This window comes from Neopelma chrysocephalum, unplaced genomic scaffold (genome assembly GCF_003984885.1).
Source record: "Neopelma chrysocephalum unplaced genomic scaffold, ASM398488v2 Primary Assembly neopelma1_124, whole genome shotgun sequence".
NCBI classification, from domain to species: domain Eukaryota; kingdom Metazoa; phylum Chordata; class Aves; order Passeriformes; family Pipridae; genus Neopelma; species Neopelma chrysocephalum.
In genome coordinates this window covers 303,112-328,629 of record NW_020897786.1, presented here as the reverse complement: position 1 = coordinate 328,629, position 25,518 = coordinate 303,112, and the positions used below count along the sequence as shown (strand labels likewise).

The window sequence follows — 25,518 nt, the reverse complement described above, 5'->3', positions numbered from 1 at the left end:
TCCCGGCCCCGCTGCTCGGTGCGCGGCGGCGGCACCGGGAGCGGCGGGAGCGGCGGCGGGGGCTGGGGCGCGTCGGCCCCGCAGCTGCGGCTCGTTGCGCTCCGCTCGGCCCCGCTCCGCCCGGCCCAGCCCGGCCCAGCCCAGCCCAGCCCAGCCCGGCCCGGCCGTTAACAGCGGCGCCGTCCCGGGACGCCGCATGTGAACCGAGAGGGCAGCGCCGCACCGCCCCGCACCGCCCCCGCACACCGGCACCTCACCGGCACCCCGGCTCGGCCCTGCGGAGCTCCGGAGCAGCCGGCACCACCCCCCGCCTCGGCACCCCACCATGAGCAACCTCAACAAGGACACCGAGCACACCAACGGCGGCGGCAACGTCGAGGAGGAGGTGAGGACGGGACGGTGGGTCGGGGATGGAGCGCTGGGAAAACGGGAGCGGCGCCGGTACTGTGGCACCGGGGTGGCCGGGGACCGGGGACGGAGCGGGTCAACGGAGCTGGGGCGCGACGGCGGCGGCGAACTGGGAGCGGCAGCGGGAGCAGGACGGGGCGGCGGGGGTGGAGCGCCAGGGTGTTGGGGGACGGGGTATGGAACGCGGCGCCGTCGGGTAACCGGGACTGGGGTGTCGGGGATGGAGCGCGGCGGCGTCGGGGACCAGGGAAGCGGCACCGGGGCGTCGGGGAAGCCGGGAAGGAGCGCAGCGCCGTGATCGCGGAACAGAGGACTCGGCGTCGGGGCTGGACCTCCGGGCCGTCGGAGGACCGGAGCCTGGATGCCGAGGATGCCCCGGGCTGAGGAGCCGAGGCCGGGCTCTTGGAGCCGGAGTACGGAGGTGTCGGGAAGTCGGCGCTGGAGCCCCCGGGCCGTCCCGAGGAGGGGCCGGAGCCGGGTGGGGCGAGTTCCTTGCTCAGCCCCGTGTTCCTGTAGCCCTGCAGGGCAGGGGGCTGGAAGGTCCCCGCTCACTCCATTGCAGCCGGTGCCTGTGGGTGTAATGCCCTCTTCCCAAGTCCCTGCAGCTTCTGGATCTAGCACTGTTCTGCCCGTGTGAGCTGCAAGGGACACAGTTGGACGATAGTGATGGAGTCCTTGCCTGTGTGCTGGCAGCCTGGCTTGGGCTGGAGGGCTGCGAGCTGACCTGCCAGTGGTCCCCTTCCCCTGGATGCCATTGCAAGCCAGAGCCTAGATGCTGCTGGACTCAGGGCTGGGAAGGCTAACAAGGGTTAGTTGTCTATAGCCACATGCCAGAGCTGAGTTTGCAACCCTCCACGTTTGCCCTTTGGCTGTCAGAGCCACTGGCTGCTGTCATCACTGCACCCCTTGAGCGGGTGTTGGCGCAGTGGGTTTCCAGCTGCCCTCCATCTTGGAGAGGGCTCTGGAAAATGCCTGGTATCGGTAATGTTTTGCTGCAGTCCTCCGTGCCCGGCCCTCAGGACCAGGGAGGTGCTCAGTCCCCTCCCCTCGCTTTCCTCCGTGCGCTCGCGCCGCCGCAACATGGCGCCTGGCTTGCTCCACCACCCACTGGGGCCAGACTGGCCCTGTGCGCCAGCTGACTTGGGGCCATCGTGTCCCCTGGGCTTCAATCCCGGCAAGGGGGACCCGGGTAATGGGGTGGAATGGATTGGCAGGTGGTGGCCATAGCAATTCAGTCCCCAGCGTGGAGCAGGGCTTAGGTGATGCGCTGACGCGATGGGAGGTGAATGTGATGCTGCTGGTGGGATGTCCCAGCCTCCCTGGGTGGCACTGGTGTGGGTGGGTTGAGAGCCGGAGCACCTGGGGCCCTGTGCCACTCCCGGTGTGGGGAGGCTCGGAAACAGGGGGTTTCACGGGCTGTGAACGCGTGCGCAGAAGACTCAATGCGGCTCCTTGATCCAATTATTCACTGGCCTGCAAAGCCCCCTGAGGTTGCTGCCGCTTGGGGCATCCCATCCCATGGCATTGCTCCAGCTGGGCTGGTGCCTCATGGGCGGTGGTAGGGTGAGTTCATGGTGCTGGGGCAAAGCTGGTCCATTCCCCACTGCTGGATGGTGGTTTGGCAAAGCAGGTGCTGCATTTTGGGAGCCTGGAAATCCTTGCTCTTTGGAGAGGCTGGTCCTCCCAGGAATGGTGCTTGGTGACTGGAAAACCGAGTTAAAGATGGCATCTCTGGGGAATGGCAGGGGTTGAACGGAAGTGGCTCCTGCTCTCCACTGTGCCGCCTCCGCATGTTTGTGGGGAAGGGGGACAGTCCCATCCACACTGCTGGATGGTCTGTGGCCTCACTGGGTGTGTCTGTCACCCTGCACCCACAGCTGCAGCAAAGGACCCACCACCCTGGAGGTGGCTGAGGGTGCCTGGGAGGTGGTACATTGGGACTGGGGAGGGGATATGTCCCAATCCCTGGTGGAATTGCTGTTGTAAAGCCCTCTCTCTGCCAGGATCTGCCATAAAAAATGCTGTGGGTGATGAGCACAGCTTGGGCTTCATGGTGGCTACTCTGAGCCTACAGGAGCCCTCTGAACGCTTGTTTTTCTGGTAGCTCCTTCTGGCTGACCAGGAGCTGTTCCTCACTGCAGAAACTAATGGAGGCACAAGGAGTGACCTTGTGTTCAGCATCTTGTGTTCAGCATCCAAGCGTGGTCTAGGGGCCCAAATTCTTGTCCAGAACTCCCCTTGATACAGAGTGATAAATACGTCTAGTGTAAAGTGGAATCCTTCAGTCCCACCATACGCAGGAGGGTGTGCTGGAATATTTTCCCACACTGCACGGATAACACTGCCAGATCCTGGCGCTGTGGACACTCCTCCATCCCCCCCTGCCGTGTGCCTCCTTCGCCACCTCCCTGAGTCTTGGCAGAAGGGCTCCCTGTGCCCCAGATATGGTGGGGCGAAGCTCCCAAATTCAGCCTTTCCCTTTATCTTATCTGCGAGCCCCTGGATCTCGCAGCCGCTTCCTGGCCGGTGACATGCGGAGGACAGGAATGCCTCTCTCTCCTCTCGAGGTCGTTAACGGGAATGTTAAACAAACAGGGCCTAATGTCAGTCCCTGCTGTTCCTCACCAGACACCTCCCCAAACGTGGTCCCTCCCCACTTGCTGCTATCTTCTGTTTAATTTTCCAGGCAGCCGCTAATCTGCGTGACAGCGTCTGTCCCAGTGCTCCTGAGGGGTGCTGTGAGATGGGCGGCTGCCTGGGTGCTGCACTCCCACCCCGGTGGCAGGCAGAGCTTTTTCTGGCAGCTGGAGGAGCTTTCTTGCTTCCTGTGAATGCTGTGTGTTGTGTCCATGGCCATATTGCAATAAGGACCCTGTGTGTTCACCCTGCTCTCTTGGATGCCTGATGCAGAAGTGTTGGTTCTACTCTGGAAGTTCATCTTTGCTCTCCTAGGAGGTACCTGGAAGGCTGTAGGCCCAGAGGGAGTGTGAGAAATCTGGAACTAGCTGTCTAGATGCCCAGACCAGGCAGCTGAAGTCTGTGGTTATCCCATGTGCCCTCTTGGCTGGTCTCAAGGCCCTGATCACAGCTCTGTGAGTGGTGGCTGCTGCTGTTGTTAATAGAGCTTGGGTGTCCTGGACTGCTAAAGGTGGAAAGCATCAAATGTGAAGTTGTGTCGGATAAGCAGAGACCAGGTGAGGACCAGGAGAAGTTACCTGGCTAAGTTCTGCTTGGAGAGGATCGTCTTAGGAAGAAATCCTTCCTTGTGAGGGGGTGAGGCCCTGGCACAGGTTGCCCGGAGAAGCTGTGGCTGCCCCATCCCTGGAAGTGTTCAAGGCCAGGCTGGATGGGGTTCGGACCAACCTGGTCTAGTGGAAGGTGTCCCTGCCCATAGCTGGGAGTTGTAACAAGATGGTCTTTAAGGCTTCTTTCAACCCTAACCATTCTGTGATCTTCCCTGTTGGTCCCTGGCAAGGCTGCAGTGTTCCCTGTTAGAGTCAAAAAGTGCCCTGTTGGGGAGGCAGAAGCTCTTGGCTCCTGGACAACCCCCTCTGTAGCAAGTCCTTCATCCCTGGTTTTCTTTGGCTGCTGCACACCAGGGCTGCCAGAATCGCCTGGGAATGCTGCTGGTGAGCAGGTTACGTGCTGGATGTCTGTAGCACTTCATGGACTGGTGCCAGGCATCTCTTGACTTCTGTAATCTCTGCTTGAGTGGACCTAGATACCTCGTGCATGTGTGGATTCCAGCTCTCCGGCTGGAAACAAGCAAGGTTAATGTAAGTTCTGGATTCAAATGTCTCTGTGACACTGCTCTCCACTATGAAGAATGTGAGGCTGTAGTACTTACAGTCACCACTCACTAATCCTTCGGCACTCGGCCTGGCTGAAGCAGGATGGTGCCTCAGAGCTGTTTTCATGCATCCTAGAAGTCCCCTCAGTGTTAGATGCAGCTTTCTGTCAGTGACAGATTGTTGGCTGAGCAGACACCCTGGAGTCACCATGCGCGCAGAGGTTCTGGGAACTGGTGTGTTCCCAGACCTCCTCTTGGTCTATCACTGAGTTGCTCTGACGGGGGAGGGATATGGGAATCTCCCCATTATCTCCTCGTGTTCTGGTGCCTGTGAATACCCTCTGAAGGAGCTTCCTTCTTCTTTCTTGCTCTTTAAAATCTAAGTTTCTTAGACATGAGTCTGAGCATTAACATCCCAGTTAGTCCTGTGATGGGGGTAACTCCTTCCACCTGCCACCTGGCTGTGTAACTGGGGTAGTAAATGAGACCCAGCTGTTGCCTAAAATTCAGGCTCTCAAAGAAACCTCTAAGACTTAGTTTCTGAGTTTTAGCAGGCAGGCATTCTTTATTGTGGCTTCAGAAATGAGTTTTCCTCCTTGGCTAATCTGAGGAGTTGCTGAGCAGAGCTTTCCCTAGTTGGCCTCAGAATGAAGGGGTTTTTGGTGGTGCCTGTGGAAGTTAGGAAGAGCTAAACCCAAAGGCTCCCTTGCTTTCCCCTCACCAAGATAGAAAGGATGCCCTTGGAGATGTCTGGGAGGTAGCTAAGAGTAGTTCAGGTTTTCCTGTCCTTCCTCATGGCTCTGCTAGAGGATCTGGTGCTGTGGGAATTCAAGAGTTGCTTGCTGAAACTGGTGTGGAAGGTTGTAGAACCAAAAAGATCCTTTGGGCTTGCTGATCTTGGCCATTCCAAGTCATGGAGACTTTGTTGCTTGGATCACGGAGCAATTAGCAATGCCTGTCCTGGAGCTCTGAGTGCCTCAAATAAAGACTTCAGCTTGAAGTCTCACCATGGCATGAGTGTAGAAGTGAGGTGGTCAGACTTCATTACAATGCTCAGCACCTTCTTGCACCACAAGGGATGGTGGAAACTGAATTCCTCCTGTGTGCCCAGCACTGTGGAGCTGGACCTCTGGAGGGGTGGGGTAATGGGACACTGGAGCTGCAGAACTGTGTCATCTTGAGCCAGCCCAGCACATCTGATGAGGAAGGAGCAGTGGCACTAGGTGACCCTGCCCTTGGCATGGCAGAAATTGGTGCTGCAGGTTTGGCAAGGACGCTTTGGCCACTGCCCCGTAGGGTCACGGTGTGGTTGGGTGACTGGAAACCCAAGGGCCCAGTCAGGTGGTCTTACCCATGGGGAGGATCTCCAGCCCTGCTGTACAGCCCAGGAGAGACTGTGGGAACGTTGCACCTTCCTGTCTGGGATGGTGCCTTCCCTCCTGTGCTGCAGGAGGTGGTGAGAGGTTTTTGTATTGGTGTGGGGTCAGTCTTGGCACATGTCCGTGTGTCAGAAGCTGTTGGCCTGGGCATGTGTGTCCTTCCCATCTGCTTCCAAGGGCAAAAGGCCAATGTCTCCTGAAATGTGTAACTGCCCTGGGTCACCTGTAGCAGTGGTCTGAAGTGCAGAACAAGCTATGGATTGTGAGAGAGCACCCAGAAGGGCATGTTGCAGGTTAGGGTTGGTATTTTTGGTCTGTGTTTGAGTGGCACAGCCCTTCCCTGCTGCCCAGTGGCCTTGTCTTGCCAAGAGCTGGACTGATGCAATGGTGGCTTAGTCCTGTGGGTGCTTGTCACCCTCCTGGTGTCCCCAAGGATCTCTCTGTGTTTGGGGGTGACACTCCAATATTCACTGTCCACAGCCGAGAGCTGCTTTGAGCTTTTAGCTCACCATCACTTGGGTTTTGCTGTTGGGCCATGGAGGTACCTGACCTGCTCCATGGGGCTGGGGCATGGCCAGTGGTGTGCTGCCCCAAATTGGGTTGATTTGAGGAGAGACTCATTTGCCTCTGGATGTGTCCTGGGAGGCACAAGACTGAAAAGTGCCCAGGAATCACTGTGTGGCAGGGCAAAGCAGATACAGATATAATTGCTTAAAGACCTGAAGTGAGAATGTTCCTTGTGAGGGTCCTGCATCCAGATTCATGTCTCCTGCCAGCCTCTACTCTGAGTAGATACTTGTCTCACCCCTGTGCCTCCTGCCAGGAGAACGGATTGCTTGGGTGTGGGCAGGAGGAGCTGGTCCACAGCAGGTAAGGTCTGTGACTCCAGCCGATGGTGACCGGTGTCTGCAAGTCCCTGACATCATAGGGTGGCAAGTGTGGGTCTCTGGAGCCCACTGCTTAGTGTGGTGGCTGGGTAGTGCCAGTGTGGATGTGAGTGTCCTTCAGCATGTTGGCTGTGGTGCTTGTGCCTGTCTCCTGGCTTAGTGGACCTCTTGGCAAGGTGGAAGGTGACAATGACATCCTGAGGGTGCTGAGCCAGCATCTTCCTGAGCTGGGAGCTGCCCCGTTGGACAATAATCTCTTGGGAATTGCAGGGCTGGCTTTTCCAAATGTTTCATCAGCTTTGAACTCCTGTTGTGGTCCGAACACCTCAGGGTGCCATCCTTTCCATGAGATGCTGCAGAGACACAGGGGATGGGACTTGATAGCACGGGGAGGCCTCCATGGCAGAGCCACACCAGCAGTGCTTCCTCTGCCGGGGCCAAGGGCTATTCTTGGGTGCTATCCTGTTGTGCCTTATCAGCTCCCATGTGCTTCCTGCTCCCCCGGGCAGGGGCTGGTGCCTCTCCCTGCTTCCCCCTCACCCTGACCGCAGGGGTGGCTGAGCCCTGCTGACATCCCCCTGCCTGATGTGGGAGACAAGCAATGCTGAGGAGGGGCTGATCCATCAATGAGCAGTGTGAAACACCCCAGCCTTGGGGACAAAATGCTTGTGCACTTGGGCTTGCTTGTGGTCAGCCTCCCTCCCTCTGGGTGAGCAGGATGTTGTTCCTGGGATGTCTTTCATGCAAAAGGCTGATTTTGGAGGGAAATGCCTGAAGCCCCACCTTGCTTCAAGTGCTGGGAAGGTTCAAGGCCTTCTTTCCCATCTGGGGATGGGTGAACATCTTTCTGGTGGCAAGGGAAGCTTTGTGGCTGCTTGGGGCTTCCTGGCTGGAGCAGCTTCTGGCCTGATCCTGCACTGGAGCTCAGTGCAGCCCTGTCTGGGGACATCAGGGCTCTGCCAGGGCTGGAATGGCAGCAGGAAGCCAGCTCTTGCCACCTCTCTGCTGATGAGGGGAGGGGAAACTGAGACACGGATCAGGGAAGGAGCCTGTTACAAGCTCCTTCTCTCGGTGTCTTGGCCCATGGTGTGGAGGCTGCCCTGCTGTCCTGCCGCGCTGTCCCTTGCACAGACCACCATCTCTCTTCCCCAGTTTTCCCTTCCCCTGTGATTCCTGGGACTTAGATGTGCTGAGGAGCAAAACTGCCCTGTGCTGGGTCTCCCCCGTGCAGTGGCAGGACCTGCACTGAGAAGAAGGTGCTGTCCCATTTTACAGCCCCGCCGCTGGACTCTCGCGTTCCTCTCCCTCAGCCCTGTTGTGCAAGCTCGCCTCCCCGATTTCGCTCCCGTGCCTTATAAGTCCCGGCTCCCGGGGCAGCCGCAGCCTCGCCGCATTCCAGCGGCCTCGCGTCAAGTGGCCCTGGCTGCATCGCCGTGGCCGGGACCGGGGCTCCGTGTGCCCCTGCGGCTCTGCCGGTGGCCCCGGGTGCCTCAGAGGCACCCCACTGGGATGCTCTCCTCTGGGAGAAGCTGGCGTCCATGTCCCTGAGCTGGGACATGTCCTGGCTACCAGAAGTGGGGAGTGCCTTTAAGATGCTGCCGTGGAGCTTCTCCCTGTCCTCAGCAGGATGACACAGGGCTGGTGGTGTAGGAAGAAGGTTCAATGGGCCTTGTGAGAACTAGTGGGAGATGGCTTGTATGCAGGAAAAACTGGCATGCAGCTGGGGTAGCTTCCTGGAGAGGGGAGTGTCCAGTGGAACAGTGTTGGAGGAGGCACTAGAGCCCATTCCTGCTGTAGCTGTCCTCGGGTGTCTGGAATCACTGCTGGGAAAGGCTTGTGTGTTCCAGGTGCTGGGAGTGTGGATCCAGGACCTGGCCAGTTTTGAGAGGCTGGAGTGGCCCCAGCTGTGCTGTGGGTGATGTAGCTGAAGGCCTGAACTCACAGAAGGGGAGGGTCAACCTCACTGGTTCCCACGGGAGGAATCAGAGCAGTCTCCCAACAAAAACCCACCACCCACAGCAGCCTGTGGTAGGTACCTGTGCCCTTACACTGGGCACCTCTGACATAACCTGACCCTTGTTGGGCAGTGGGGCAGCCTCTGGCTCTGCTTAGGGCTCCCTTTGGAGAGCTCTTATTTAAAAGCAGCCATGGCCAGGAGCTGTGGGTGCTGTAAGAACCATGCTGACCCTCTGGTGGCACTGGAGCTGTGGCAGGACGAGGCAAGTGCTGCTGCCTGGCTCCTTTGAGGGCTTGGTGTGAAGCTCCTGGCTGTGCTGGCACAAGGTGTGTGTCTCTTCGGGGAGGCGCAGCTGTGCAAGGACTGACACTGAGGAGTGAGAGCTGAATGGGTTTGTCCTTGTCCCTCCCTCCTCCTGCGTGGGAAGCTGTGCTGGGATCCTCCCTCTCTAAGAGATGGCCTAGATGGTCTTGTCCCTCCTGGCACGAATCCTGTTTTCCGTGGCTCTCCTTCATCTCTGCCAGGTGTTTGGACTGGGGACATCCCAAGAGGGGCAGGGATGGGGAAGGGAGAGTGTTTTCTGCAGGGCCTGCAGCACTGTGACCTTGCTGGACTGTCCTAGGCAAGAGCTGCTCCCTGCCCTGCTTCCCCCTGTGCCTGTGTGTCCAGTTTGGATCAGCCCTGGGTGGGATGGGGTTGCTCTCACCTGGTATCTCGAGTGGGTGGCAGCAGAGCCCAAGAGCAAGCTTAGAACATGGTATTCCTGGGGATCTGCTCCTGCTGAACGTCTGGATGTGCAGTTTGGCTCAGGCAGCTCCTGGCCCTGCCCTGGATGGATATTTTTGGTGGGTGTTTTTTTTTTTTTGTCCAGTGGCTTTTCCAGCTGTGCAGTGGGGAGATTAAAGATCTACATGGATCTGGTGTTTAGAGGCAGGGAGTTGAAGCAGGGCAATTATATTTTAGCAGAAGCTTACCCTGTCATGGCATATTGAGTGTGAGGTCTGGATGCCTAGATTTGTCAGTCCAGGGTGGTCCTACCGGCCTCTCAAAGCCTGCAGGACTTGGGCTGCAAAGGGCTGACTGGAGAGTTCAGTTTGGTTAATTCACTTGAAGATGCTTGTTCAGATCCTGTTGCCCTCATTTACAGTTTGCTCTCTTTGGGAGCAGGGGAGGAGGCTGGACTAGGGCTGCTCTTGGTGCACAAGAGGCTCAGACTGCTGAGCTGCCTCCTGCTTTTCTTCTGTGGGATAACTCAGATCTCCTTTGCTTTTATGCCTGGTGTTGGAAGTGAGCTTCCTCTGGCTTACCTCACTCTATCCATTGCATTATTGCTCAGGTCTCTCATCAGCCTCACCCTCCCTTCCCTGAATAACTTGGTCTCTCTTTCCCCTTACCCTTCTCTTGATCACTTATGGATGTGTTAAATTGCAGAGATCTTGGAAAACCAACCTCTTGGTCTTGTTGCTTCTAACAAGCTCTTCTGAGCAGGGACTTCTTTCTTAGTTTGTCTTGTGTACACCCTCTTTGAGGTGGTTGGCTGGTGGCATTTGGGATTTCCCAGGCTTTGGAGTGATGCCGACCCTTGGTGGGTGCTGTGGCTTGGCTGTGGGACCCCCTTTCCAATGCTGTGGATGGCGACAGACAGGACTTGGAGGCCAAGGGAATCTTTTGGCCTGTGAGAGAACGTTTCTTGCTCCCATCCTTGACAGCAACTTATGCATCTGGCACTGGGAGCTTGTTACCTCTGGTACTGGGAGCTTGTTGCCCCTGACAAAGAGCTTTCCTGGGCACCTGCCTTGCTCTGTTCAGGCCATTGTAAGGGCTCCAAGTGCCAACTTCCCCTTCCCTGAGCCACTGCACAACTTCCATCCTGTCATGCCTGTCGCAAGGACTTACTGAGCGACGTGTCACGGGGCCATTTAGAGACCCAACAGGGATGCAGATTTCTATCTGCTCGGAAGAAACATCCATTCTGGGGGCTGAGCACACTCAGATCCTGAAATATTGAAAAGGGATGGAGCTTTCACATGGCTGAGGCACATGTGTGCCACCACACTCTGCAGTTCTCCCCTGCAAGAGATGGCCGTGGGTCTTCTGGGAATGCACTGCAGGCGCTCCTTGTGGCTCGTGCCAGAGCGCAAGCGCCGGAGTCTTCAAGGCATACAGAAAACTGAGAAACAGTGACATTGCCCCCTCTGTCTGTGCATGGGGTGCCCCTGGAGTGATGCACTGTGGCTGGGGTGGGGAGTCTGTTGGACCGAGCCTGGTGTGTTCCTGGAGTGCTCCACATAACATCCTGCTTTCCTAGGTAGGACAAAGCAAAGGTGTGTGGTAAGGCCATCCATATTGAGAGGGATCAGGGGAGGGGATGGGAAGGATGCTCAGTGGCTGCATTCTCCAGTCTTGAGATGTGCTGGGCTGGAGAAGGGCTCCCCACACTGATGGGGGGTGGTGGCAGCCCTCAGTCTCAGCATGCACAGAGATTAAGAGCACCCCAGCCTTTCATGATCACTGTCCATCCTGAGGGGCTTCAGTGGCCTCCTGAGTTGATGTGAGGGGTGTTTCTCTGCCTTGACCGGACTGTCCTGGGCACAGGAGGTCAAGGAGGTGAGTTTTCTTCTGCAAATAGTAGAAACTTCCCTGGAATCTTGATCTGGCTGCCTCGAAGGAATTACGGAGTGCAGAGGCTCCTGTGTTTTCATGTGCTCACTGTCTCTAGCCCAGGAGCAGGGCAAGTGTGTGCTGCTCAGTTTGATGGCAAAAGAGGCTTTGGATACAACCCCTTTCCCTGGGGAAGGGGAAATGGCTGAGCAAAACCAAAAATGTGGGAGTAGAGTCCTTCTGCCCTGCAAATGTAATGGGGTCACTCCAGACTGGAAGCAGGCCAAGAGATGGGCTCTGGCTTGAGGCTCCTGCTCCTTGTTAATGATGACGGGTGTCTTCATGACCCCCGTTGTGCATAACTTCCCTTTCCAGGTCTTTGCTGATTTACAAGAAATCTCTGCAGCTTCATCATGCTGCTTCCTATGGAAACAGTCTGCCAGCCAGTGTGCAGGGAGAAAGTGGCCACAATGGTCTGACTGTTGAGCAGAGTTCTCCCAGGCCACGAGCCTTCAGCACTCTTCTTCCCGGCTATTTAAGTGAACTATTCTCTCTAATTTTAATGGATTATCTATTGAAATTCTCCTCTGGCACTGTGTTTTTTGCTTACACATGAGTGTGTTTGGACTTGGTCCATGACTTCTACAGGCTGGGAAGAGCAGCAGCCCTCAGGGCCTTGGTGCAGCAGGGCTGCTGTTGGCAAGGCACAACAGAACAAACACTGTGAGAATGGCTTTGGGAGAGACTTCTGAAGAGTCTGATGTTTGTTGGGGAAGGATCTGGGATGGGACCCAAAAATCTTCCTCCAGTGATGTTGTAGGGCTCTTGTAGGTGTCAAAGGATGTGAGTGGAGTAGTGAAGTGTTTCTCAAAATTGAGGGCTGTCTTTGAATTGGTGACTGGAGTAAAGTGTCAGGATAGGCTTAGGAGAGGAGATCTAGTGTGTGTGATCTGTAGAAAGAGCTGGAGAGACAACTGGGTCTTCTACTGGTTTCTTCTGGACCTTTGGCATGTGTCAAACTGTTAGTTCCTATGGAATGTATGGTCTTTTCCAGTTTAGCCATCAAGGGTGTGGGCTGGTGATCATGCCCTGATCAAACCAGGCCTTTCTGCTGGGCACTGAATTTTTGTAAAGGTCTCAATCCTTTGTGGCAGGAATGAAAGGGCTGGGTGTCTTTTTATCCTGGACAATGTTCCTCTAATGCAGGGAAGGGTTAGTGGACCTTTGGTTCAAGGTGTCCTGCTCTTGCTGCACGTGGCTTCCAAGCTGTGCTCTGTGCTCCCACGTTGGCACCAAGCATCTCCTTTCAGTAGAGCTCATTGGCCTCTCCCCTAGGTACGGACGCTGTTTGTCAGTGGCCTTCCTGTGGATATCAAGCCCAGAGAGCTCTACCTACTCTTCCGACCATTCAAGGTAAGGTCTTCAGATCTGATTTTTGGTGCCAAAGATGCTGTTTTGTGAATGACCTGGCAACAAAGGTCTGTCGGGGGAAGGGAGCATGATGTGGGAAGGTGGTGTCTGTGCAAGCCTAGGGAAACCTGAAGCCAACATGGTGTCCCATGCTTGTGCTCAGATGAAGAACCTCCCCGGGAGCCTGCCATTGGAATCGTTCTGTCTCTAAGCTTGATGAAATCTGCTTGGACCAGCCCTCCTTGGGGATGTATCCTGATCCCCTAAACTCTCTATCCCTCTCTAATCACCGCCTGGGCTGTCCCTGGGGAAAGTGGGGTTCCCTTGTCTGCATTCCTCTAGCACAGGGTGGGTGGTCTGTGCTCTGTAGGCACTAGCCAGGGCAGGGTGCTCATCTTTATAGCTGGAAGTGCTAGAAAATGGGATTTCTTCTCCAGGGGCCAGGATGGGATAGCTAAGATACCTGCTCTGCCCTCAGTCTTCTCCTTTGGTGAGAAAGAAGTGTTACTGTCCCTGCTCCTGCTGCCTTATGGAGGGCTTGGTGCTACAGGAACTCCTGGGGCTGTCACGTTGTGTCTCAGTTGTAGCTTGGCTCCTTTGGGAGCCTGACACTGACTTGCTTTCTTCCCTCCTGCAGGGTTATGAAGGGTCACTGATCAAGCTGACTTCAAAGCAGGTACCTCCTTCTTCCAGCTTGGGTATTTTTGGCTTCTGCTCGAAAACCAGATGTGCCGAGAGGGGAGGGGGGGATCCCATTTCACTTTCAAGCACTGTCTGGGATCAGCACCATGTACACAGCTGGGTTCTGCTGACCCCACTGTCCTAGTTGTCCCAAGCATAAGCTGAATGTTTCCACGTCTTCTCTTGCTGCCCTGGGTGAGACCTGAGGCTTCACCCTCAAACCTTGTGCTGCCATCAGCCTTCCCTACTCCCATCCTGACCAAGGCAGTAGGCCCTCTAGCTGGGGGCTGTTGGGGTGAGTGGTGTCCCCACACGTGGGGGTGCCAAAAATGTTTTGGTGTGCTGGGAGAAGGCACAAAGTGGGAATCTTGGACTGATGACCCAAGACCCTTCAAGCTCTGCCCGAAGCCCCTCTGCAGCTTTGGATGGTCTCTTTTGCTTGCTGTCTGGGGCAGAGGCAGGGGGAAGGTAGTCTGAGAAGTTGCAAGAGGCTTTGAAACTGAAATTGTTGTTATTTCTTTTAGCCAGTTGGTTTTGTGACCTTTGACAGCCGGGCTGGTGCTGAAGCAGCGAAGAACGCCTTGAATGTGAGTCCCTGAAGTGCTGGGGGACGGTGGGGGCTGGGGGCCACGTGCCCTGCTGTAGTTAGACCTGGAGCTGTGGGTTTGACTTGGCTATAGGATAGGACAGGAGGGTCTCCCAGCTGTGCCTTTGAGTAAGGAAGCAAAACAGTCCTGCAGCATCCCACCAGTGAAGCAGGAGAGCTGCTTAAGGCTGACATCAACCTGAGCAAATGGATGCAAGCTGTGTCTGTGTTGTTTCTGACTGCTGGAAGACAGCTCTGGGGCCTCTGAGGGTGTGGGGAACTGTAGTTGCTCAAGAAAGTCTTGAGGATGATGGTCAACATGGGACCCAAAATAATCCCTATCCCATGTGGGCCTGCAGGAGTTGGTGGGATCTAGTCAGCAAGACATGGTTCTGCTCTGGTATAGACCTTGCCTTGGGGCTTTGGTACACCTGCAAGTGCCTCTGCTCAGGCTGGCAGAAGATGTAGTGGCACCACAGATGGGAGCTCCCACATAGGTGGGGGTTATACCAACTCGAGTACAGACAGGGTTATCTCAACCCCAGCAGACATATCTTTCCTGGCCAGTGTTGGCAGCCATAGTGGTTGGTGAACTGCACCTGAGAAGCAGAACTGTGTCCCTCATGTTGGAAGCATGGTCCTGGGCCAGCTAAACATAAAAATAAAAGCATGTGGGAGCTTGAGTGTTGCAGTGAGATGACAAAAATCTGGGCACGTGACTGCAGCATGGTGGCCTTAGTTCCCTGGTTCAGCAGGAAAGTCTGTGCTTGGACTGGAAGCTTCACGTCTGAGAGACTCCTGTGCTTTCTCCTGTGACAGGGCATCCGCTTCGACCCTGAGAACCCCCAGACCTTGCGGTTAGAGTTCGCTAAAGCCAACACAAAGATGGCCAAGAGCAAGCTGATGGCCACACCGAACCCCACCAATATCCACCCTGCCTTGGGTGCACACTTCATTGCACGGGACCCCTGTGAGTATGCTGGGAAGGGCTTGGAGATCGTTGCTGGTCCCCCCGGGAGATGCCCAACCCTGGGAATGCTGTTAGGGTGAAAGGAACCCCGATCCACATCTGCTTTGACTGAAACCTGCCTGGTGCAGAGGTTGGAGTTGTAGGAGAATAACAGGCATCTGCTGAGGCCAACACTAGAACTGTTGGGAGAGCAGAGTTCGTTTTGGTAGTTCAAGTGATACCATAAATCCCTTAAACCATCCCTAGTTGTGAAACATCCCTGGGTGTGAAGCATAAAAAATGAGTGCTGTGCCATCACCCTCGGTGTGGCCTGGTGGGGTGAGCAGCCCCACTGAGGATCATTGGGTGATGAGTGATGTCCTCCCTGAGAGCCCCCATCTTCTGTCCTGTGGCACCAGCCCTGTGCTGCATGTGTGAACCAGCCTGTCCAGAGCCTCTGTGGAACATGTTCATGACCTCTTTTGGCAAGGCTGGGAGATCAGAGGAGCAGCTGGGCACACAGATTTTGTACCTCACTGGGATGGCAGCACAAAGCTTTAGCCTGGGGTGGGAAATCCAGAGGCTGTCCCCAGAGCAGGCCTTTGGGGTGAGGTACTGAGGTCTGTCCCCTTGTTTCCTCCTGCGCAGATGACCTGACTGGAGCGGCTCTGATCCCAGCGTCCCCCGAGGCGTGGGCTCCCTACCCCCTGTACACCACGGAGCTCACCCCTGCCATCCCCCACGCCGCCTTCACGTACCCGGCGGCCGCTGCTGCGGCTGCTGCTCTTCACGCTCAGGTGAGTCGCTCCCCACCTCCCATGCCAGGATCCAGGCCCTCCTCTCTCCCTGCCCTGGTGCTCATTCCCTCAGTCTCTGCTTGCCAGTTCGACCCCGGCCTTTGCACCTTTGGCTCCTGGACAGAGCCTGCCCCTGGCTGTGGGCATGGGGGGCCCAGCCCTGAGCCAGCTGCAGGGGAGGGGTCTGTGTGGCTGAGAGCAGGCAGAGCTGGGCCATGATTTCTGACCCTGCAGGTCCAGCCTGCTTTCCGGTGAGGGGCAGGCAGATGGGAGGAAGCCAGGGCTCAATGTCTGGCTGACTCTGTTGGTTCCCATGGCCAGAGAACCATGTTGAGGGACTGCTGGGAGGAAATGCTACCTGTCAGCAAGTAAAATAGCTATGAAAGGTCCTCCCTGAAGTCACAGCAAAGGCAACAGGCTCATCTTGGTGCTAAAACTGAGGGGCTCAACTGTGACCCAAGTGACTCAAACACTTTCAAAGCTGGAGGAGGGTACCCTGCAGGAGATGAGTGACCAGAGCCTTGCCACAGTGAGGAATTCTGATGGGACAGCCTGTTAGCCACTCTGTGTGCAGGCTAGAGAGAAGGGTCATTCTGTGCATGAGCCTCTGGTAGTGGTGGTGCAACCAGCTGCCCGGTGTCCCAGGGCTTGCTTGCTGACAGCTGGGGACGTAGGGATGCCTTTACTGGTCTGAAACTGGGATGCTTTAAGGTACAGAGACCAACATGAAGTCCCTGAAACCATGGAATGCAAAGGGAAAGCCAAAACAGAAGCAGTGTCCTAATTCCAGGTTTAGGTGCTTGACTTGAAGCACTTGTCAGGAGAAGCTGGAGCCCTGTCCATGCCCTGCTCAGTGTTCCCAGCCAGTTGTGCTCTTCCTGCTTCTGTCTCTGCTCCGTAGTGGTGCCGTGGGGGATTGGGGCAGTGGGACTGACCATTGGGGCTTAACCTCTGAGCTCTGCCTGTCAAGCAGGGCATTTGCCTCTGCTCTTCCCCACTTAAATGGAGAGGAAGAGGACCTGTGTCCACTCACCTTGTCCTGGCTGGCAGTTAGCTCTGTTGGTCCTTTGGCGTCCTTGTGCTTCCAGCAAGCTTTGTGATGGTAACTGCCCAGCTTCAACCCAAGCTTGCTTCCCAAATGCCACATGGAAGGGGATGCAAACTCCTGGCCTCTGTCCTGCCCCTCTCACACCTGCAGAACTCTCCTGCTTCTGCCCTTCTACAGGTGAGCTGGTGTTGTGCTGAAGTTCCTGTGGGGTAGGCGGGAATTATGTGGGGTTTAGGGCTGGACCAGAGACTGGGATGTTTTTCCAAGGACCTCCAGAGCCAGGCTAGTCCTTCCCTGGGAGGCTTGTGCTTGCTGGTGTTTTCCAAAAGTGGTGGTGCCCATAACTAGAGGGGTGTGTTGTGCTCCTCACTGGCCCAGGAGAGCAGGTGTCTTTTTGCCCCTTGTGTGTAAGGTGCTGGAGCTAAGGTTGAATTGTCCCTGGAAGGGAGGACCAAGAAAAAACAAACCATCCCTCCAGCCTGGTTGAGGGAGGTGAAACATTTACTGCTGTTCCTTCAAAGATGGTCATTGTGACTGTATGGGGACCCTGAGTGTGAGGGTTGGACACCAGAATTTTATGGTGCATGGTGGGAGAGAAAGAAAGAGGAAAGTTATCAAGGAGGCCTTCAGCCAGATCTTTACCCTCTGAGGTCTAAGTTTCTTCCCTCCAGTTGACAAGTTACTAGTTTCGAAAGAGATTTTCTGGCCTGACTCCAGGGAGCCCCGTGTGTAGGTAGAGCTCTCCCTGCCCAAGGGGGTCCATGGTTGGTGATGGCTCCCTTAGGGAGCCAGTGCAGCCCCTCCAGGCCGTGGCTGGACGCAGCTCTCTTCCCAAGAGGCTGCCAGCCACAACTGCTCCTCACCGTGCTGAGCCAGCGGTGACCTCGCAGGGGCACATTCTGGCACAGTATATGTTACCAATAAAGTTTTATGTGGTTAAACATTACTTGGGCTGGCAGCTGTGGGCTGCCCAGTCTCTAGGCTGGAGCCCTCTCCCTTGCAGAGCTGAGGCAGGGTGGAGTAAGTTAGGGAGGTGACTTTTGCTCACAGACTGGGCTAAAACCTGTGCCCTTAGTCCCAGTGTCCTGAGCCCTCTGCCCTCACTGTAGGGGTTGGCTTGCACATGTGATGGGTTCATGGGTTGTTCCCCAGGACAGCCACAGTTCTTTCTTCTGAGCCTGGTGTTGGCTGGAGGACGTTCATGGGGATGGTGGAGCTGTAGCAACTCCACAGCCATCAACCCTGAGGCAGGAAAGCAGTTGGAGGCTGTAGCTAAACCGAGATGTTGTTGCAAGAGATTTAAACCTGAAGGGCTCGTCCTCTTGCAGCGCCAAGTTCAGCGAGGGGGAGAGGAGGTGGCTGCCCTTGGCCTCCTGAAGGGCTGCCCAGAGGGCTGGCAGGAGAGATGAGGGGCAGGAGGTGGTGTGAGGCTGGCTTGGCCTTGGGAACCCTTGGTAAACCACTCCCAGATGAGACTGATGGCTGCTGCTCCCGGCACTGCCGCGCCACGGCGACGATCCTAGTGGGCACCGGGCAGCTGTAGCTGTGACTGCAGCCTGACCCTGCCCCGCTGGGGACTCTGCTGACTTTAAGATTGTCCCATCTGCCTTCCCTCCCTCCCACCTTCTCTCAAATCCCTCCTTTGATGTCCCTAGTGAACTCCAGCCATGATGCCAGCGCAGGCTAGCCCCGAAGCTCAGAGCTGTCCCTGGACATGGGACGCCCTAGTGATGCCTTATTGCAGCTAGTGGAGTGGCTGTACCACAGCTCCATTCCTAGAAGTGTTAAGCATGATGGCAGCCACATCTGGAAAGACTGGTAAGGTAACCATCTCTCCTCCAAGGTGCACCATGGGATTTGCAAGCTTCTGCCCATCTCTGTAGCCCGTATCTCCTTGGCAACCCAGTGCATGGGCCTCACGCTACCCACCCACCAGAGCCTGGGGAATGAGATACCAGGCCTTCTTTCTAACCCACATCTCCAACTTGGCAGCACATGACATGGCGCACACAGCATGGCACCATCTTACATCAGCTCCTCCCAGCTGAGCCAGGCTCAGCCAGGCCCCGCCGGTCAGAGGGGAGCAGCCCGGTTGAGCCAGGGCAGAGACCACCCTGCCACTTGGCGTGAAAGAAACCTGGTTTCTCCCCAACCTTGACCCTTCGAGGGCAACCAGAAATACACCTTGACCTCACTCCTGGCACACGGTGGGGGAGGTGAGTGACGTGATAGTGATAGCACACGACTAAATTTTAGTGGGCACCTTAGACAACAGCACTTGCCGGTCACTTTGTTCCAGAATCGCATACCGGGACAGACCCTGCCCTTAATCATGGGTCTAATCTCACATCTTTCCTCTCCAGTTACTGGAAACGAAGCCAGCTCCTACCTGGAGCTTGGCTTCTCTCTTGCAACCTGAAATCACAGGCAGGACACAGGTCGTGTGAGCTGTAACGGAGGGAATTGGCAGCCTGGGAGAGAGGGGAGTGGCTTAGGACACTGGGAGCTTGGGAAGAGGGAAGGTGGACTGGTTGGCAGGGAGATGGTTGATGTTTGACTGAAGGAGTCGAGTTCTGCCTCAGTTCTCCTTGCAGTGGTTCTGAGCAGACTTTTTTCCTCTCTGTGGAAGTGATTTTGGGGAAAGAAGCCACCACGTTCCTGGAGCTCTTCTGCAAAGAGGTGCTTCTGGCTGTGGCTTCAGGACTCTGCTCTGGGCAGGGCCTGCCCTGGGAAGCATGGGCTGGGTGCAGGATTGGCTCATAAGAGCATGAGTGAATCTGCTGGTGGTGGCCACATGGTGCTTGCTGACCTGTTGGATATCCAGAGCCCAGGTAGGCCCTTGCAAGGCAGGGAGACAGGTCATGGCTTGAAAGCTTGGAGATGCTAATCCTTTTAGGAAGTGGGCTGCCCTGGGTGCTCTCAGGGCATCCCTGTTGCTGCTGCCTTGTCTGGAGACTTTGAGGAGATAGCAGAGGTGTGTCTCTGATGCTGGAACCTGTCCAAGTGAGTGGTGGTTGGAAGGAGCAGTCCTGGATTGTGGGTGGTGGTGGTGGTGCAAGAGGTTGGTACCCCAAAACCCCTTTCCCCGCAGCTAAGCTCTGACAGATCCTCCCTGGGATGGATGGAGACAGTGATGGATTTTCTGTCCTTAATAACTTGTTGCCTCTTTATTTGGGTGGTTGTGTAGGGACTTGGCAGGATTATTTTTTCTGGGCAAGCTCCATGCTTCCCAGGAGTGTGAAGCCTCTTCAAGACCTTCATGGTCTTCCTAAATTCAAGTGACTCAATGGTGGCATAGCTGACCAAGCAGCCCCAAGCCCTAGGCAGTTCTCTCCTAGCCAGGGAAAAGCAGGCAGGAGATGTTCCAAGCTCCACCAGGTACCAGCTGAACAGCCGTCCGCACTAAATGGTGGGTGAACTGTACTGAGATGCCATCAGAAGAGACTTGTGGCCAGCAGTGACTTTCCTTGCCTGGCTCAACCCAAAGGAAAGCAGCACAACTTGCTTCCACTCTAGGAAAAAGGGAAATGCTTGTTTGCTGCAGTCTGTGAGGGAGGTGTGTCTCCATGAGCTGTAGGGGTACAAGGCATTGGATTGATGGATGGATGCCTGTCCAAACACTCCTAAGCAAGAGGGTGGATCAGTGCCTGTCTTCTCCTGTGTGATCCTGAACCTGGTGTGGGACGATGTGCTGATCCTCCAGCTCTCTCTTGCTAGAGCTGCCTGGGGACACATGTGTGCTTGATCTGACTGCATCCTGCCTTCCTGATGGTGGGCTGAGCTGCTCAGGTCTCACACATCATGCCAGCGTTTGGATGCTTGTTCCCATCCCCCTGGAGGACCCTGGAAGCGGGTGGCCTGGGTGCAGTGCCCGCTGCTGAGGCAGAGGGTGCGTGTCCAGTGTGCACTAATGGGTGAGGAGGTACCTTGTGGGTGCAGCTGTGCCACTGTCCTGGCCTGCCTGGGTCATGTTCCCACTGGCTGTGTTTCCAGCTGGAGCAGAGCCGCTCTCACTGGCCATCAGCGTGGGCTGCCCAAGGCTCTCTCCCGGTGACCTTCAGCCAGGGGAGCAGTGACTTGCGAGGCTGAGGATCTCAGCAGCATGAGTGAAGATGCTGCTCTGCATGTGAGCAGCTGGCAACAAGATGCAGCTCTTGGATGTGTTGGTTGGATCCTACCAGCTCCCAGCAGCACAATGGAGTACTGTGTTCTTGCCTGTACCAGGAGCCTTTCTGGTCCCTGGGACCATTCCAGCTGTAGGGATAGCTCGGAGCTCCAAGAGCTGCTGGGGCTGCCTGCAGACCTAAAGGTAACTAAGGAGGAAAGGCAGGTCCTCCAAGTCAAAGGTGGCCTGAGGATAGACGGACCTGTATATTCAGTCCTTTCCCTCTTTCCTTCTGAAGGAATTGCTCTCCATGAGAATGGTGGGCAATCGGATACTTAAATTCTGAGGGTAATTGGAAGAGACAAAGGGAGTCTTTACAAGGAGAGTGAAGTGCTGATGTGGTGTTTCTCTGCCGTATTTATCATTTCTTTGTGACTTTTAGGCAGCTGCTGGTGTTGTGCTGCAGCAAGTGAGGGGTGTATCACCTGGCCTCTGGAAGGTGGCAGGTAGTGACACACATTTCTCCTCTCCAGCTCTTTTCTGGACAGATGTTGAAGGCGGCAGCATGAGGCTGCTGCAGTCAGCTGGCGGTTTCTGCCTCATCCCTACAGGCGGGCGAGCAGGAGATGTTTCAGTGGTGTGACCAGCCTCCTTTCCAACTGTGAGCTAATGCTTCTCCAGAAACAACTGTGTCCCTTCCAGTAAAAACCTCCCTTGTTCTGCTTTCCTCACCCAGTGCTGGACATCTCCATTCTTTCTCAGCTTCCTCCTTGATGGATGTAGTATTTTGAGAGGTGTGAAGAGAAAACTGCCTTGGCAGGTGCCTAAAGAGCGTGTCCTCTTGGCTGGCTACTGCCTCCCATCTGCTGCTTCCAGTGCTTTCTGCTGCCCTCAGAAACGTCCCTCCTAGTGAGTTCCTGCCTCATCCCATCAAGCCCTTAATCTTTCTGTGGGCTGAAAGACCTGGCAGGTCATTCCCTCGCCCTGACATCATGTCAGAGCCTTGGACTATACCCAGGATTGTCACATTTGCAGGAGCTCCTGCTGGGCTCCAGGCTGAGCCTCTCTGGATACAGGGCTAAGCCAGTGGTCTGTGGGGCCACAGTGGGTTGGGCTGGGTGGGTTTGGTGTGTGAGCACTGGAGGACCTACAGGAGGAATGTGAGGAGAGGTGTCCATCAGCAGTGGAGGTTTATTAGTGCCAGAGCTATGAACAGTGTGCGTTTTGAGAGAAAAGCAGGATTTCTGTTGAAACTAGAGGTGCTGAGGCTCTGCATGTGGGGCAGAAGGTAGTTCAGACCCCTGAGGAGAGGCTGTAGGGCCACCAGGCTGAGGGAGTGGAGTGGGCTGTGCCGGCTCACACACGGCCCTGCTGCTCAGTGGAGCCCAGCGTGGGACGGAGGCGGCTCTCGGGGTTAAGCACTTGCAGCCTTGTGAACTAAGGGGGAGTTTCCTGTTGCTGCTGAGCAGGAGGAAACTGCTTCCAGCTGTTGAGGGGAGGGGTGCTGGAGTAGGAGACACTGGCCAGGGATGACGGCTGCTGGCTGCCGAGGAGATGTGGCTCTGCTGAGCAAGCACCTCCTGGTGACAGGGCTTGGGGGGAGCAAGTAACCCCTGTCCTTGCTGTGGCAGCTGTTGGGGTGGCCCTGTAAAGTTGTCTGTGATGCTGCTGCCCACTATGAGCCTTCCTGGTGGTGTCAGTGCAAGGGGACAGCAGTGTCTAGTGCAGCATGGTGGCCCTGACTGGGCAGCAAGGGTCCCCCTCACAGGCTAATGGAGAAGTGAAAACAGGCTGGGTGTGGCACCAAGACCACTTTGGTCCTGGCACTGGATGGGAGCCCTCTCTGGGGAGGAAGGTCTTGGTAATATTCATGTCCTCAAGGCTGGACTGACTGGTATGCACTTGGCTGCTGTGTCATGTACAGAGGTATGGGGCCAGCTGGGAGCTGACTTAGTGGGACCCACTTGCCTTGTGAAGGTGTCTGGCAAGAATCCAGCAGGTTATGGAACCACAGAATGGTTTGGGTTGGAAGAGACCTTAAAGGGGGAGTTATGCTGCTTTTTCTCCCCATCTTAGAGCCAAGTCCATCGTTCTGCTGGTCCCCAGAGCCCTGAACGTACCAAGCTGTGCTCCCCTGACAGCAGCTGGGGAGGGAGGACCGTGGGATCGCTGCTGTGCTCCAGCTCCCTTTGCAACCAGCAGCAGGATGGAGCTCCACTCACTGCTCCTGCTGCTGGTCCTGTGCTCAGTCAGGTGGCATGGGCTCGTCTCCTGCTGCTCCCAGGCATAGAGCTGCTAACACAGCCCAGCCTGACAACCAGCCTTGCTGACCCAGCAGGAGCATCTGGATGTCTCATGCTGCTGGATGTTGCCAGGTTTTCTGTGTCTCTTGATGGGCTGGAAAGTGTCTGTTCAGTTACTGTCCCTTGTCTGCTTGTTGAGGCCCCATGAAGCTCTTTCCTTGACAAGGAGCAGGTCTGAGCAATAGAAGTAGCAGCAAGGACCTGCCAGGGAAGCCTCCAAGCCTTGCTGGTTTGCAGCTCTACCAGGTTCTTCCCATGGTGTGGTTTGCCTGCAGCTTGTTCTGGTGGCTGAGTTCTGACTGTGAGTCTCGCTGTGGTGGATGAGCCACTTCTTACCCATGTCATGCAGAGGCTGTCTGGTTTTAATGTGTAGTTTTAGATGCCTCCTTTGGCTGCCTGAGGGTGGAGCAACCACCAACTTGGGGTGCTATGTGCCCAAAGTGAGCCCTCTCTGTCCTGCTTGAGGCTGAACAGGGGGGAAAGAAGTAAACTTGGAGTGGGGGGGCAATGAGAGTGTGCTGGGGGTGAAGAGTCCCTCCTTGTGTCTGCTTCTGTAGAGGTGAACTTCATGGATAGCTCAGTGGTGAGGAGCTTCTCAAGCATGAAGGGTGGTGTGTGCTGTAGTGAGCGGGGGCCGGGTGTGGGTGTGAATTTTGGGGCTGCCTTCTGGTTATGCCAATAGACAGAGAGTGCTCGAGGTGTTGAGACAAGCCAAGAGATGGGCTGCTGGCTTCCTTCTTGGACATGTGGGATCCTTCAGGGAGGACTTGGCCAAGTCCCAGTGCCACCAGAGCTGGCCAGTGTGAGGCTGGCATGCTGGGCTGTGCTGGCATGGTGCAGGCCCAGGGTGAGATGCTACTCAAATAGTATTTGGGGCTCGACCTGGAGCCTCCTTTCCTGTACTGGAGACATCTTTGGTCCGTAGACTTTGCACACGGCTTGAAGGAGCTGAAGGTTTGTGCTCTGGTCGAAATAATCTTGGATCATGGACCTCTGCCGTGGCTTTTTTTTCCAGATGCGCTGGTATCCTCCCTCTGAAGCTACCCAGCAAGGATGGAAGTCTCGTCAGTTTTGTTAGTTCGTTAGTAAGTAATTAATTACTCTTGAAGCCAGATCCTTGTCCTGCTCTTCCTTGGGCTCTTGTGCGGGAGGAGGGATGGGAGCTCGAGCTCAGTCCTACACATCCCCCAAGGATTCAGCTGTGTTTCACGGATGGGTTATGGGAGCGGGGGGACCCAGCGAGCTTCCAGGGTAGAGAGGGGGCCGTGGTGCTGCTCAGGGGGCGGATCCAGCCAGCCCTCCTCGCTCACGGCCGCTCCTCTCCCGCAGTGTCTCTCCTCGACTCGTGTTCCTCCCCCCTGCCTCTCCGCGGAGGGATGTGCCAGGGACGATCGCTCCGACTCCTCTCGGTTTGGTTTGCGGCCAGCGGACAAGGCGCCCGGCCCCGCCGCGCTCCCCCCGGACTGTGGGGTACCCCCTTCCCCGGACTGTGAAGCCGCCGCGGCCCCAGCCGTGGGGCTGTGCGCCGCCTCCATCCCCCTCTCCCTCCATCCTTCCCTCTATCCATCCCCAGGACATCCTCCCTGACCGAGCTTCGCCGGCCGGCTGCGCCGAAACCCAGCCGGGGGGGCTCGGTCCTGGGCTTCCCCGGGCTCGCCCTGCCCTGGGGGGCGGCTCGGCTGAAGGAATCGAAAGGCAAAATGGGTTTTGCATGTTTTCTGGCATGAATTAAAACACTTAACTTGTGTCTGTGTGAGTGTAAGTTTGTTTGTTCTAGCGTTTGTGTAACCGTTAGCAACAGGTCTTGGCCCCAACGGATTGATCCATCAAGGTTTTCCTCTTGCTCCGGTGAAGACTTGGCTTTGAGAAATACTAACTGTCCTTGTCTCACCCCTTCTCCCACCTCTACCCTCCCCTCCCCAGGACGACCAGAAAAATTTGAAAAACGCCTTTTTTTCTTTTTTTTTTTTTCCCTCCTCCTCCAAGTACGATGCACTGGGTTTCTGTTCTCATCCATTCTGCTCCTCTTTTAAAGTCAGGGTTATTATTTTTTTTCTTCCTTCTTCAGACTTCTATATATAGAACGGCTGTAAAATATCTAACCTCTTTTTTGTTTTCCACATCCTTCTGATTGGAGAGCATCCAGTCCTGCCAAATAATCAGCCATCCTTATGGGAATACCGAACAAAAAGAAATAAAAAGTACGAGTATTTTTGTACCATGTGTAATAAGGAAATATTTATGCATCATAAAGAATTTCTTGTGTGTTTGTGTGCAATTAATTATTATTATTATTATTAAAGAGAAATTGTAATCCTGTAAGATAAGTTAATGTTTAGTTAAAAGCTTGAAAGAGAAGGGTTGTCTTCTGTACCAATGATTCAGTCAGGCATAGTAAACAAGAAATTGTGCAATTTTTGTTTTAGCATCTTATTGCTTGGTATTGAAGTGCTTTAAGTATTATCTGACCATGGCTGTCTCGCTTGTATTAAAAGATTTGAGAATAAGTTGCTCTATAATTGCTGATCCTATGAGAATGTGAAACTGGATAATATATGAAATGCAACCAAAAAAAAAAAAGAAAAAAATATATACCCAGAGGCTGCTGTGACTCTTT

At 55.5% G+C, this 25,518-nt stretch overlaps 2 protein-coding genes across 2 annotated transcripts in view; both read left to right on the top strand.

Moving 5' to 3' along the window:
• ZNF609 (zinc finger protein 609) overlaps positions 1–12,379 on the top strand; it is a 106,469-nt gene extending 94,090 nt beyond the window's left edge. The window contains exon 10 of the transcript XR_003536626.1: positions 12,358–12,379. The gene's annotated coding sequence lies outside the window, so the exon portion shown is untranslated. The remainder of the gene's footprint in view (positions 1–12,357) is intronic.
• On the top strand, positions 217–25,518 carry RBPMS2 (RNA binding protein, mRNA processing factor 2). The gene is made up of 8 exons (XM_027698100.1): positions 217–385; positions 12,358–12,435; positions 13,070–13,108; positions 13,638–13,700; positions 14,519–14,669; positions 15,297–15,445; positions 23,917–23,986; positions 24,231–25,518. Exons 1-7 carry the CDS (start codon positions 326–328, stop codon positions 23,977–23,979), a joined length of 603 nt encoding a protein of 200 aa, XP_027553901.1. The 5' UTR covers positions 217–325; the 3' UTR covers positions 23,980–23,986; positions 24,231–25,518.